Source organism: Aquarana catesbeiana, linkage group LG05, assembly GCF_042186555.1.
Source record: "Aquarana catesbeiana isolate 2022-GZ linkage group LG05, ASM4218655v1, whole genome shotgun sequence".
NCBI lineage: Eukaryota > Metazoa > Chordata > Amphibia > Anura > Ranidae > Aquarana > Aquarana catesbeiana.
The window spans coordinates 301,936,968-301,950,471 of record NC_133328.1 but is presented as its reverse complement, the minus strand read 5'-3'; the positions used below and the strand labels follow the sequence as shown (position 1 = coordinate 301,950,471).

General features: G+C 40.0%; 1 protein-coding gene across 1 annotated transcript in view; it reads right to left on the bottom strand.

The window, feature by feature from the left end:
* Window positions 1-13,504, bottom strand: part of LOC141144794 (dynein axonemal heavy chain 5-like) — a 454,887-nt gene that overhangs the window by 280,668 nt on the left and 160,715 nt on the right. Inside the window, exons 42-43 of the mRNA XM_073630823.1 lie at window positions 11,067-11,245; window positions 1,851-2,038 (exon numbers count right to left, since the gene is read on the bottom strand). Coding sequence (XP_073486924.1) covers window positions 1,851-2,038; window positions 11,067-11,245 — 367 coding nt within the window. The remainder of the gene's footprint in view (window positions 1-1,850; window positions 2,039-11,066; window positions 11,246-13,504) is intronic.

Genomic DNA, 13,504 nt, shown 5'->3' with positions numbered 1-13,504 from the left:
AGACAGTTCAGAAGAGATACTCCTCAAAGGGCATGCATGGTCAGGCTTCACAACCCAACATTTCAACCAAAGAGTTGAGAATTTTTTTACTAATTTTTATTAATAGGAGACTTATATTGGACTTATATGGGAAATAAAACAGGATACATCCATTAACTGATGATCCAGGCTATCAATGTGAAGCCCGTGAGAGGGAAAACTACAGGCTGCCCAGGAACTGTTAGTGGCTTGTAAGCTAGAGGCACCCCATGTGGCAAGATTGCTCCTTTTGTGTTTGGAATCTGACATCTTGCACCTCTAGCAGGGACAACTTAGCTCTAATACAAGGTAAAACCTCGACTACTCAAGAGCCGACTGACAGAAACAGGGGAGGTCCAAATGGACGAAGGTGACCATTCACTTTTGGAACCAGCAGCTACATGTCTCTTGCAATTAAAAGCAATAGCAGGTAACTGCTAGCTCACGTTGAATGGTGGGAAAAGAGCATGAAGCTTGTATACACAGCACTCCAGCTACTAACGCAGAACTCAATTCCTCAGTGTGAGTGTTAACCCTTTCCATGGAAGCTGGAAAAAAGGGGTTAATAATGGAACCCAATGGTTCTAAAAACAGGGCAGACCCAAGTACTTGGCCCACACTGCCCATTCTTTACAGATTGGTTTACACCAGAGGCCGTGCCATGGCTCTAGACCTGGATAGTGCCTTGTGGCTAACTAACAATACACAGAGGACTTTAAAGCACCACAGGCAGAACCCCACTCCTAAGGGTCACATTACAGGCAGCACCATTCATATAGAGTCTGGGTACGGCCTCCAAAGCTTTTGCAAAAGATACACTGATCCAGATATCTGCATAAAGGGAAAAGCTCAAGCAGCTTGAAAAAAAATGCTAGTAAAAATATCTACACTTCTAAAGAAAATACATCCATCTTCCTAGGGAACTAGAAAAAAAAAAACAAAGCATGCTGGGAATAGGAGGGGTTATACTAGGATTTTTTTTTGTTTGCCAGTGTCCAAAACCTCCTGTAAGTGTCAATATAACCCAATTACCCTGTATTGATCAAGAAGAAAGAAAAAAATAAAATGTTTTTTGGGTGTACAGATATGTGCACACAGGCAGGGAATAAAAGAAAATGTATCCCAGCACTGAAATTGAAAGAAGTTACACATAGTAGATGTACTCCCAACCACAAAGATCTCATATAAGCTTTAACATGATAATATCACCCGGAACATCTATTTTAATTGTAATAGTTAGCTTTCATGAAAATAACAGCTGTAAAAAAAGCTTATATTTAGTAAATATTAGGAAATATGCCTTGTGAATAAACACATGCAGCCTGTTATATCTGTAGTGCATATGAAGGGACAGGCTGTAAAGAAGCTGCAAGACAACAGCAGCAAGACAACAGCAGCCTTAATATGGACCAAATTATGTAAAAATCCTTCCATCCCACCACACCTCAATTCTCTAAGATACGCATTTCAATTCAATCTAGCAAATTCCCACATTAATTCACTAGGAGTGTGAATTTTGAAAATGCAGGATTCACCATGAACCCATCATAGCAGCAAACCTGAACCTCATCTTATCTCTGACAGCATGGAAAAATTAGCACCAAATTTGTTACATCTTAATTTACTGTAAAACTGTCAAAAGGAGCCCATTAATGAGCAGTATAATTTGCAACAAGATAATTTGTATTCCTTATTATTTCTATATTTCATAACATGATTCAAGCCACAGTGAAGTGTTATAATCCTCTACGGAGAACCAGATGTCAGTTTTCACAGTTTTGAACAGATATGCATGCAATGCCTACAGCAGTGCCACATTTACATATACTCACCATGGTTAAAAATATACCAAATTCTCTGTCCATATCAACCACATCACCATCTGTGAATATGAATTGGTTCTTCTTATTCTTCTTGCACTGTAAGACTATGTAAATCTGCTGTGCAGCCACAGAAAGGACAGGTAACTCAATACGGTTAAATTCGTCAAAGCAGCCCCATGCACCAGACTGTGCCAAACCTGTGCCAATTACAGTATAAATAACAATTTTATTTCACAGTTTAACATTTTCCTTATAAAGGAGCAAATCAAGCTGGTATTAAGTACTAATAGATATTAGACAGCCTAATAGATAGCTGTACAGATTTACTGATAAAAAACAATCTGAAATTTATTACAGCTGTGCAATAAGATATCTCATTGTTTGCTACAAGCAACGTTGATTATTGGTTCAACACCTGTATATTTTGAAAGGCTTGTAAAGGAAAAGCAAACTACACACCCACCAGAAAAACCTAAAATTAACAAGCTCTGAGCGATTATTTGCAAATACATAAAAGTGAATGCTAAAAATTAGGTCTGGCTGCCAAATGATATGCATATTCAAATACATACAAATAATAATACTTTGTTACAGCACAACTTACAGGCTAGAAATGATTCAAAAGAGAAGCCTACTCACTCAGATACTAAACTTTCTACTAAGAATAAAAAAAAACACAAACGTAGATCTAATTAAAAATTGCAATAGTGGCTTCAAATGAGGAAATATAGAAATACACCCAGCTACTTACCACATATATCTATAGTCTTTCACTAAGACACTTTCTCACAAAATATCTTCAATGCCCATTGCTCCAATACAATGGGGCAGATTTACTAAAACTGGTGCACAAAGAATCTGGTGCAGTTATGCATAGTATCCAGTCAGCTTCTAATGTCCGCTTGTTCAATAAAGCTTTGACAACAAAACCTAAAAGCTGATTACTATGCACCGTTGCACCAGATCCTGTGTGCACCAGCTTTAGTAAATCTCCCCCAATATGTTTGTTGGTAGCTTATTTTACAGGTATAGTGAGAAAAAATTCTAGCGCACACCCAGGCGGAATAAGTATACAAACCTGTTCTTCAATTACATAGACATTAGAAGCATTGGAGCAAGGTAACAACATGCTTAGTTTATTAGACAGACCTTTGCATCCCAAGAGAATTTGGAGACTGATATTCTAAAGATGATAATGTATTTTGCTTATCCTAAAGGGACATAAGCAGAATATTCAAAATGATGTTTTGTTGGGTCTGTCTATGGCTGAATCATATCTCTTCAATTGTGGTCCTAGAAATTAAGCCTAAGTTAAAGTTCACAACAAATTTACATCTCACATTGTAGACCTGATAACCATTATAATAATAGCCCTTTGATAACTTGGCTATAAGCAATACTACACATTTGTGATCTGACCCTAAAATTGCACAGTAAGGGGGGGGAGTATGAAAAGGTGGAAAGAGAACTTTGCAGGTTAGCAGAAGTTGTTGCATTAAAGAGAAGAGAGTTTTATAGAGGTTAGTAAACACATGTATGTGATTGAATGCGCACTGTATAATTTTACAAAAAAAAAAATTGTGCCAGTTTATATATGGCAAAAAACTTAAAATACCTTATGCCATGATGAAGCAGTGATCTATTTCACAGGAATTGTTTGCTAATCCACCTGCACTAAAATTAACTAACAAAGCTAGGGCCCAAAATCCATACTCACAAACGGGCTAATAGGTGTTCGACTAATATGTAAACATGACATAGCACATGGCTTTATGGGTGCACTCCCATCCTCATGATGTTCTTGCCAACATTGAACTAGGCTTATTTACATTTTAGCGGAGAAGGCCTTGTTACCAGTTCATCAAACTGAGTGATTCCCCTTTGACAGTGAACCAATCTACTTATCACTAGTGCATACATAGGAAACATACCGTATAATACAGTGGACACCACCTTGGGCACATGGATACCACCTTATTGCAACATCCTAGATAAAGCATGTGTAGTTGGGCAGAGAAAGGAGAATGCGCTACAATCCATAAAAGCAGGGAGCATTGCTATTAGAAACCCAAAAAATAATTTTTTGACAAATTACGTAAAGAGATAGAGCAGCAAAGTAGTTTTGCAGCCTGTGTCTTTCTATAGAAGCATGCAAATAATATTTCTTTTTAACATATTAAACAATGAGCTAATAAAAGAAGTTTTTCTTAGTTTCTGTCATAAAATTTTGTAAATAGGTAAATTTTCCTCCTTTTCCAGGGGGATGCGAGCACCTGGTTTTAACAGGTACCCGCTTCCACTTTCGGCTCACTTCGCCACACCGAAGTGAGCCAGAAGTTCGCCCCCACCCTGCAGCCAGCCCATTGAGAAAGCACAGTTCAATTTGCGCAGTAGGAAACCAGCTGTGAAGCCGCAAGGGTGAGGACACCGCTGGATGTCTAGACAGGTAAGCTACAGTATTTGTAGCTGCTGACTTCAATTCTTTTGGGGGGGGGAGCGGAACTCTTCTTTCACTGATGTGCGCTGATAGGCTGCACTGATGAGGGGACAATGGGGGGCACTGATGAGGTGGCATGCACTGATGAGGTGGCACTGATGAGCCCTGATGAGGAGGCACTGATAAGGCTGCACTGATATGCGGCACTGATAAGCAGCCTTGATGGGCCCTGATAGGCGGCACTGATAAGCATCACTCATAGGCACTGACAGGCAGCACTGATGGGCAATGGGCACTGATTGGCAGCACTGATGGGCCCTAATTGGCAGAATTTGGTGGGCACTGATTGGTAGCACTGGTGGGCACTGTTGGGGCTGCACTGATTATTAGGATACTGATGATCAGTGCCCTGATTATCAGTGTAGATGTCCCCTGTGTGGATTGCCGCTTATCGGCTCTCCTCTTCTCACGCGCTTTCTGGGTGAGGAGAAGATTGCCTTTAACCGGCAAATTCTGTTTACACCTCGACCAGCTGTTATTGGACATAGCTGGTCACATGGTACAGAGCTGTTGTAATTGGCTATTTACCCCGATCTGTGATCGATCACAGATCACTGCCAATGCATACCGCAGGGGGCGTGCCGGAAGGGCAATCACAGGAGGATGTCATATGACAATGCAATAGCGACTGCACTGTAGCTATTATTCGGCTATCGTGAAGGGGTTAAGGCCACTTCCCCTTCCCATCCTCACCAAATGGCACTTTTCTTTGGGGGGGGGCGGATACCCGATTTTGACAGGTACCTGCTCCCATGCCTCGCACATATGCAGTGGTCACCCAGCTGTGAAGCTGCAAGCTGTCACAGTCGGGTGTCCACAGTTGAGATTCCGGCACTGGGGACAGAGGATCAAGGGAAGGAACAGCCTGGGTGAGCACATGGCTGGATCCTGGGACAGGTGAGTGTCTGTTTATTAAGTCAGCAGCTATGATTTTTGTAGTTGCTGACTTTTAATAAACACAACAATGACTGGAGCTCCTCTTTAAGTAACATGCACATGTGAAGGACTTAAAGTATAACTAAAGGCAAAACTTTTTTTTTAGTTTTTGGATAGGGTAGAGAGCGATTGAAACACCTGTCAGGTTTTCAGTGCTGCCTGTGCCCCCGTTAGGGAGATTCAAACTTTTATTTGTCCTGTTTACTGTTATCACAGAGAGTGAAAGAAAAACCCAAAACTTGGATTGTTATTATAACAGGAATAGTGTGAAAATCTTTCAATGGGACACTAGTTCTAGTGACCCTGGTGACAACCAGGCATTCCCTCACTTTGCAGGGAAATATCGCCAATGGGGCACAGATGGCAAAAGAAAAAACCAACATGGGTTATAACACTCCCTTGCTCTTTCTGAAAAAACATTTTGCATTTAATTCTACTTTAAAGACCCCTTTCACACTGAGCCGGCCCAGGCGTCAGTGGTAAAGTGGCGCTATTTTTAGCGACGCTTTACCGGCGGTTTAGTGGCACTATTCAGCCGCTAGCAGGGCGGTTTTAACCCCCCGCTAGCGGCTGAAAAGGGGTTAAATCCGCCCGCAAAACGCAGCTGCAGCGGCGCTTTGCTGGTGTTGTAGCAGCGCTGCCCCATTGTTTTCAATGGGGAGGAGCGGTGGAGGAGCGGTGTTTTCACCGCTCCCTCACCGTTGCAAAGAAGTTGCTGCTGGCAGGACTTTTTGTGACGCCCTGCCAGCGCAGCGCCCCAGTGTGAAAGCACTCGTGCTTTCACACTGGGTTTGCAGCTGAGGTTTTTTTCAGGCGCTATTTTTTAGCACTGTAGCGCCTGAAAAACGCCTCCGTGTGAAAGGGGTCTCAAGCAATAAATTCAAAACCTAAAATTATTACTATTCATTTTCTGACTTATTTAACCACTTCAGGACCACCCTATAACAGATATACGTGATTCTGCACTTCAGCCTAGTGTCCGGTTGTCTGCACTTCATCGTAGTGTCAGGTTGTCTGCTGCAAAAATTGCAGTCCTGCTCTAAGTCGCTGATCGCCGCCATTACTGATATAAAATATAAGTAAGTAAAAATTCCAGTATATATACACCATAGTTTGTAGACTATAACTTTTTTTTTTTCTATTGGATGTGTTTTATAGCAGAAATTAAAAAAATATTGTTTTTTTTTTTTTTTTTCAAAATTGTGGGCCTTTTTTGTTTATAACATAAAAATAAAAACTGCAGTGGTGATCAAATACCATCAAAAGAAAGCTCTATTTGTAAAAAAAAATTAGATCAATTTTATTTGGGTACAATGTTGCATGACTGCGCAGTTGTCAGTTAAAGTATATTTTGCTGTATCTCAAAAAATGGCCTGGTCATGAAAGCGGGTAACTCTTACAGAGGTCAAATGGTTAAACAATTCTTACCAAATTAAAAAAACAGAAAGAAAATGAGTATAACCACTCACACATGCACACAAATTTCTGTTTATTCGTTTTAAACACATACAGTATATCATATTCACAAATGCATCATCATATGAAAGCACTAGTTACTGCTTAAAAATACCCAATTTATCAGTAACAACATTACCACCCTCTGCTATGTGACAAATCTCACGCCCATTATATTTAACAGCCATGATTTTGCCTGTATAGAAGATGCACTGGGGATATATGAGAAAATATAAAGCTAGATATTCTTTGCACTCATTCTCTTGGGGATGCATTTTTCTGATAACATGACCTTGGACACTTTCTGTTCCTACTAATAACAAGAAGATGGCTTTCCATTCAGTCCTTCGCTTAAGCTTTTAAATACTTTTCAAGCAGACATACTTCTTTTTTCCTTTACATTAGAACTCAGAAAGCTCAGAATTAAGAAATGATTGCAGAGCTTGTTAACCCTTGTAACAAAGAAATGTGGTTACCAGCATTATTCACTAAGGTCCCAAAAAAAGGTTACACTCAACATATTATGGTCAGAAGGCTAATGGAAGCAAGTATTCTATATTTAGACAGTATTATTAATTGCAGTACTGTTTATTATTTTAGATACATCTTACTAAGAATCAATTAGAATATAGTTCTCAATTTTTCAATGCCACAAAAGCCCCATGTATTATTTATCTCTACTGTATAGTAGTCAGTTATATAGTGAACCTCTCTTATTGTACTTTGGAAACAGGTTTGTAAAGGATACTAAACAATACAGCAATAGCTTTGTAACATAGTATTCGTGTCAACATCTAAATGAAGAATAGTAAAGGGTATATTTTTATTGTATGTTTCTATGTGGCTACATTCATTTCTGCATCATATTTCATTATGCTGATATAATACATATAGTGTTTAATGAGACATTTTGTAGGAGATAGGCCTCGCCTACCTGGTTACAAGTATGAATTTTACACCAAAGGTGTTTACAACCCCAGATATTGCACGGGCTTTTCAGGAGTACTATGGAAAACTTTACTCGATTACACAAAAGGATACCCCGACAAGGTAAAAAAGAGGTTTGACAATACAAATGTTTTTTTTTAAATGAATTAGGACTAAAAAAAATCCCACTAGATAAACTTAGTATCCTGGAGGATCCAATAACAGAAGCTGAGATAATAAAAACCTTAAAGGAGTCTCCTGCCAGGAAAAGCCCCAGCCCGGATGGGCTGACCACAGTATAATATAAGAAGTTCAGAGACATCTTGGTCCCCAAGATGTACTCATATATGAACAGGATTGGAGCTAAATGGGATATATGTAGGGAAGCATTAGAGGCCGCAATTACCATCGTCCCAAAAAAAGGAAAGGATGCTACAAAGTGTTCAAGCTATCGACCCATTTCATTACCGAATACCGATGCGAAGTTGTTCGCAAAGTTTCTAGCTGGCAGAATGAAGATAGTAATAAACAACTTGGTGCATACAGACCAAGTAGGTTTTATTCCAGGTAGGAAAAGTAGGGACAATGGAGTTAGAACACTTTTACTGGTACAAAAAGTTAAAAGAGAATAAATCCCCAGGACTGCTTCTATCAATAGACGCTGAAAAAGCATTCGGTAGAGTAGACTGGAGATTTATGCAGAACACACTGGAAGCATTCGGAGTGGGCCCGAAGATGACCTGCTGGATAAATGCCCTTTATAAACATCCTACAGCGAGGGTAAAAATAAACGGGACACTCTCAGGGCCCTTTGAGATGTTTAATGGCACCCGGCAGGGGTGCCCCCTTGTCCCTATTATTGTTTGTTCTCTCATTGGAACCGCTGCTGGTAGGGATTAGACAAAACCCGGACATCAAGGGGATAAAACTTGATGATGAGAACACAAAATAGCGTCTTTCGCCGATGACATCCTGTTTTATATTACCTGTCCTAGGGCAACCCTACCCAACGTATTGAAATCTCTAAAAACATATGGAGACTTTTAAAATTAACCCTTCAAAATCAGAGATACTTAACATAAGCGTTATGGCCCAGGAGGAACGGTTATACCAACAGGATTTCCCATTCGTATGGCGAGATACAAACTTAAAATACTTAGGAGTCAAAATAACACCTTCCTAAGAGACCGTTTACCAACAAAATTTTATTCCGCTATTAAATTAAATCAAAACAGATTTTAAAAATATTGCATCTAGACAAAGGTCATGGACAGGTAGGATAAATAGTTTTAAAATGAAAATTCTGCCTAAGATATTGTACGAAATACAAATGTTACCGATTTTTTTAGCAAAAGAATATTTCAATACTCTAAATATATTTGGCAGAATAAAAAGCCCCGTATAAGTATGGCGGTTCTAATGAGAGATAAGGGTCAAGGGGGTCTGGGGGTACCAGATATTAAGATTTACTATAATGCAATTCTAATGACATGGGTGGTGGAGTGGGTAAAAAAGAATAAAGAAAAAAGCTGGGTCCAAATGGAAAGCGCCATTAGTAAGGTTGCACTGGGGGAAATAATTTGGACCCCGCCACACGTAAGAGAGTTACACGAGTACATGCACACTATTACATGGACAGCAATGGCCATTTGGGAAATGGTACACAAAAAAGAAAAATGGGGATTTAATTCCCCTATGATGCCATTAAGGAACACAAATTATTTTGCACCCGGGAAGAAGGGTATGTTTGGTACGTGGATAAAAAAACAAGATGCACAATTAAAAGATATGTTAAATGGTAAGATGTGCACTTTTCAGGATTTGGCTAACAAAAAAGATGTAATGGAGGTAGATAGGTGAAGGTATGCACAGTTAAAGCACTTTGTGGAGTTCCTACCCCAACCGATCAGGTCCGAAGATAACTTGCTCCCACTGGAAAGACTGTGTTTAGCGACGGGAGGGAAGAGGGTTATCTCCAGGATTTATAAAATACTGAATAGGTTAAAAGCAACAGGGCATCCCCCTTACATAGTTAAATGGGCAGAAGAGTTGGGCACAGGAGAAATAGATATAGATGTAGGGAAAATGTTACGGTTGACACATGTCACATCAACCGATAGTAGCACGTTAGAAATGAATTATAAGTGTTTAGCACAATGGTACATAACCCCAGATATAGTACATCATTACCAAAAAGAGACCACAAAATTATGTTGGCGGGGCTGCGCAGAAATAGGAACCATGACCCATATATGGTGGACATACCCCAAAATAAAAACATTATGAAAAGAGGTAATAGCAACAATACAGGAAATTATGGGCATAAAAATCTTAGAAGAGCCATGGGTATGCCTATTTCATGGGACGAGAACCCCTATTAAACAGTATACGAGAACACGTGCCTCAATTATTAAACATAGCGAAAAGTTTAATACCCAGCCATTGGCAGGACCCAGAGAGCCCGACCCTGAGGAGCTTGTTCTGTAAAATAAACAAAGTATACAATTTGGAGCTTTTAAGGAATAGTGGGGAGGAAGGAGAAGTTGGGTTTGAAGCAAATTGGAGATTGGCTAAAATATAAACAAACAGGGAGTTTTGCCAAAATAATGGGAGTATAGTTAGTCTAAGGATGGGGGAAATTAGATGGGCGGGTTGGAGAGGAGAGGTGGGGTAGTGGGGGGTGGGGGGCGGGGAACATTGGCGGGGTAAGATATGCATATGTGAAATGTAAATTGGTCGTATTAGAGAAAGAGGGGCTGAATGGGGAATATGGCCCTGATCGAATATTGAATTTTGTATGTATATTAAACTCAATAAAGATATTTAAAAAAAAAACAAGTATGAATTTTAGAGGCGCTGAACATCACACTTATATTTCGGTACAAAATATGGATCCCTGGCGATAAATAGAATATACTGTTGATTAAAAAAAAAAAAACCCGAGCACTATACTTTTGTAAATTGTTAAAGAACATGGCCTATTTTATTATGTTTGCCATGATATAAATTTACAAATTCATTATCGTGAACCCCACCAGCAGTACTTTTAAAAACAGCCTTGCAAACTTTGCCTTGTAATCATCCTCAATACAGCAACTTAAGTATATTCAAATTAAATGCACCATTAATTTATATATGTGCCAAACATTTCAGATTTTCTTTTCCATGTGTTCTAATTAGTCTAATTAACTCACTTTAATTTCCATAACTAGAGATAAAAAAGGCAGCTGCATGCTGACCTGTCGTAGATTGCCATCTACTGGTAGCAACCAGTTGTGAGTTGTAATGTTGTGAAAAATGAAGTTACTAACAGTTTTAATATTGTTGAGGCTGATTGAGAGATTTTTGTATGATGACAATGTACGAAGTTTACAAATGTATTTTAAAGCTCTGAAATGGAAATAATATACCTTTGTATATACGACCCAGTCCTCTGTAGTCCATCTGATCAGAGCAGTTGAAAACCACAACATATTTTCCAAGACACTTGCCCATGTCCTTAGTTGTTTCAGTCTTTCCAGTCCCAGCAGGGCCAGCTGGTGCTCCACCCATGCTCATGCCTAGAGCCTGAGACAGGGTAATGTAACACCTGGAAAGTTAAACAAAAAAATGTATATTGCAACATAAAAATGCAAATGGTAACATACTTAAACATCCAAAGAAGGAGATATATTCAGAATAATATCCTACACAACCACAAACCATAGAATTTTTTAGAAACCCATAACCCTCCGGACCTCCTTTTCTAAATTATATAAACTGATTTAATTGTTCATCCTCAATGGCATCAAAAGTCAGTTTGGCTTGCAAGTTTATATTGCAGAACTACATAAATATTGATCCAAATCTTTCTCATGAGTGCACTAATATACTATACTTGCTTTATTAAGGATGAAGCTAGGCAAAATGAAAAGTCACAAATGAATGAAGCTCTTTCTTCTTAATATATAATTCAATTTATTTTTTTATGCAAGTTGTGTGCATATCTCAATTTAACCTGTTATCAGTCAATCAGCTATGCTACATTGTTCATGTGCTACCAAGGATCATGTTGATAGGTGGAGAAAGCAGAGTGACAGAGAGATGAGCTCATTAGTCTGCTGCTACTTTTTTCACTTTTCAGCCACAGAATGGGGGAGGGATAACTGCAGCAGAGAATAATCATGTCTTCTCGACTGCCAGAGGTGGTGTGCGGTGTAGCAGGGTTGTGTAATCTGTAGGACTAGATGAACAGAAATTGAAATCCTTTGGCAGGTAAACAGCTCTCTGTTTGTCAGCTATTTCACATGTAGCTCTTTTGCTGGAGTTAGACTTTGAGGATATTTTTTACATTTTACACTGCCCCAACCTGCAGGCAGCATTTACATCCTCCTCTGAGCCATTACAATGTGCTATCCGGTGCATGCATCGGTGCCTGATATAGTGGCCATGGTAATGTGAAATGGCAGAGGTCTGCACCTGAGGTCTGAATGTATTATTAATAATTTGCAAAGGAGACCAAGGGAGGTTGCACAGAGAATTTAATGTGAAATCTTTTTTAACAGACCTCAAAAATATAACCCAAAAATATGGTCAATACCTATTATAGCATCATAAAAATAACTATATTTCATGGTTTTTTAGACCATTCACAAACTCCAACATGATTTAAACACCCAAAACATATATTATACTTTTTCTCCTGGTACAGTAAGCTTGTAAAAGTGGTGTGGGTCAAATAACTAATTGTTACCCTGTCTCATGGCTCTGGGTCCTATCACAGTGCTCATGCTTTATCTATACAAGAATTGTAATTTAATAAATGGCATCATCAAGTGCTCAATACAACTTACACAAGTAAAACAAGTGCAATGTTTACAATGCTCATAAACACATAAACAGAACCCATTTTATAAATAAAATACATTGAAAATGTGCAAAATATGTGTGATCGCCAGCCAAGCAAGTTTTCACAACTCAGCAACTGTGGCTCAATTCTCAGCTTAGTTCACCCTTCTAATACAGGTATGCAGCTCATTCTCTCACTGCCAGCAGACAACTGTTTCCTCTACCCTTTCTGAACTTTGAGGCAACTGGTTTAACCCAGGGGTAGCCCGTCCATTAAGGGCGTACGGGGCCCCCCTCTCCATCGCCGCCTTCCCTATCCATGCGTCCGGCCCCTTTCAGGACACGGCGCATGGATTCCAATGCGGAGGGGGTGTTTATTTGAAGCACCAATTAGAGCCAGAGGCTCTAATAGGCTTCAATATAGGGTGGGCTCAGGTCGCAGAGAGTGCGCTCTGAGCCCACCAAGGTGTGTTACTACAGAGAATCAATATTCACTGTTGTAACCCTGATCCTCCTCCCGGCCAATCAGGAAGCGGGTTTTGACACTGGTCACCTGTTTGGCTGAAAGGACAGGCGATCCTATTGGATGCCTAGGAGGAGGAGGACGAGGGAGGAGCCGCATGGCGGAAGCCATCGTGAGGCATAGAGGACACAGGAGCTGCTGCATGCTGCCCACAGGAGCCCACAACCTGCCGCCTGTAGGAGCCCGCCCACCTGCAACCGATGGGGTAAGTGCCGGGGTAGGAGGGGGGTGCCGCCAACCAAACGACCAACGGGGGTAGGTTGTTTGCCACCACCCCCATAAAAAAAAACATCAGCCGCCACTGGTTTAACCCCTTCAAGACCAATGTCCCTGTAGTCAGGGTTTGGCGGTTGATCCCACCAAAATTCTTCCAACCTAAAAAATTCCAGGTCCCCAAAAAGGACTTTGCAATCAAGAGAGTACTGAAAAACACTCCTCTCTTCTCTAGCTGGGCTACCCCCAACACCCCTCAATCTGCATGGGTGAGAACCCCTGACT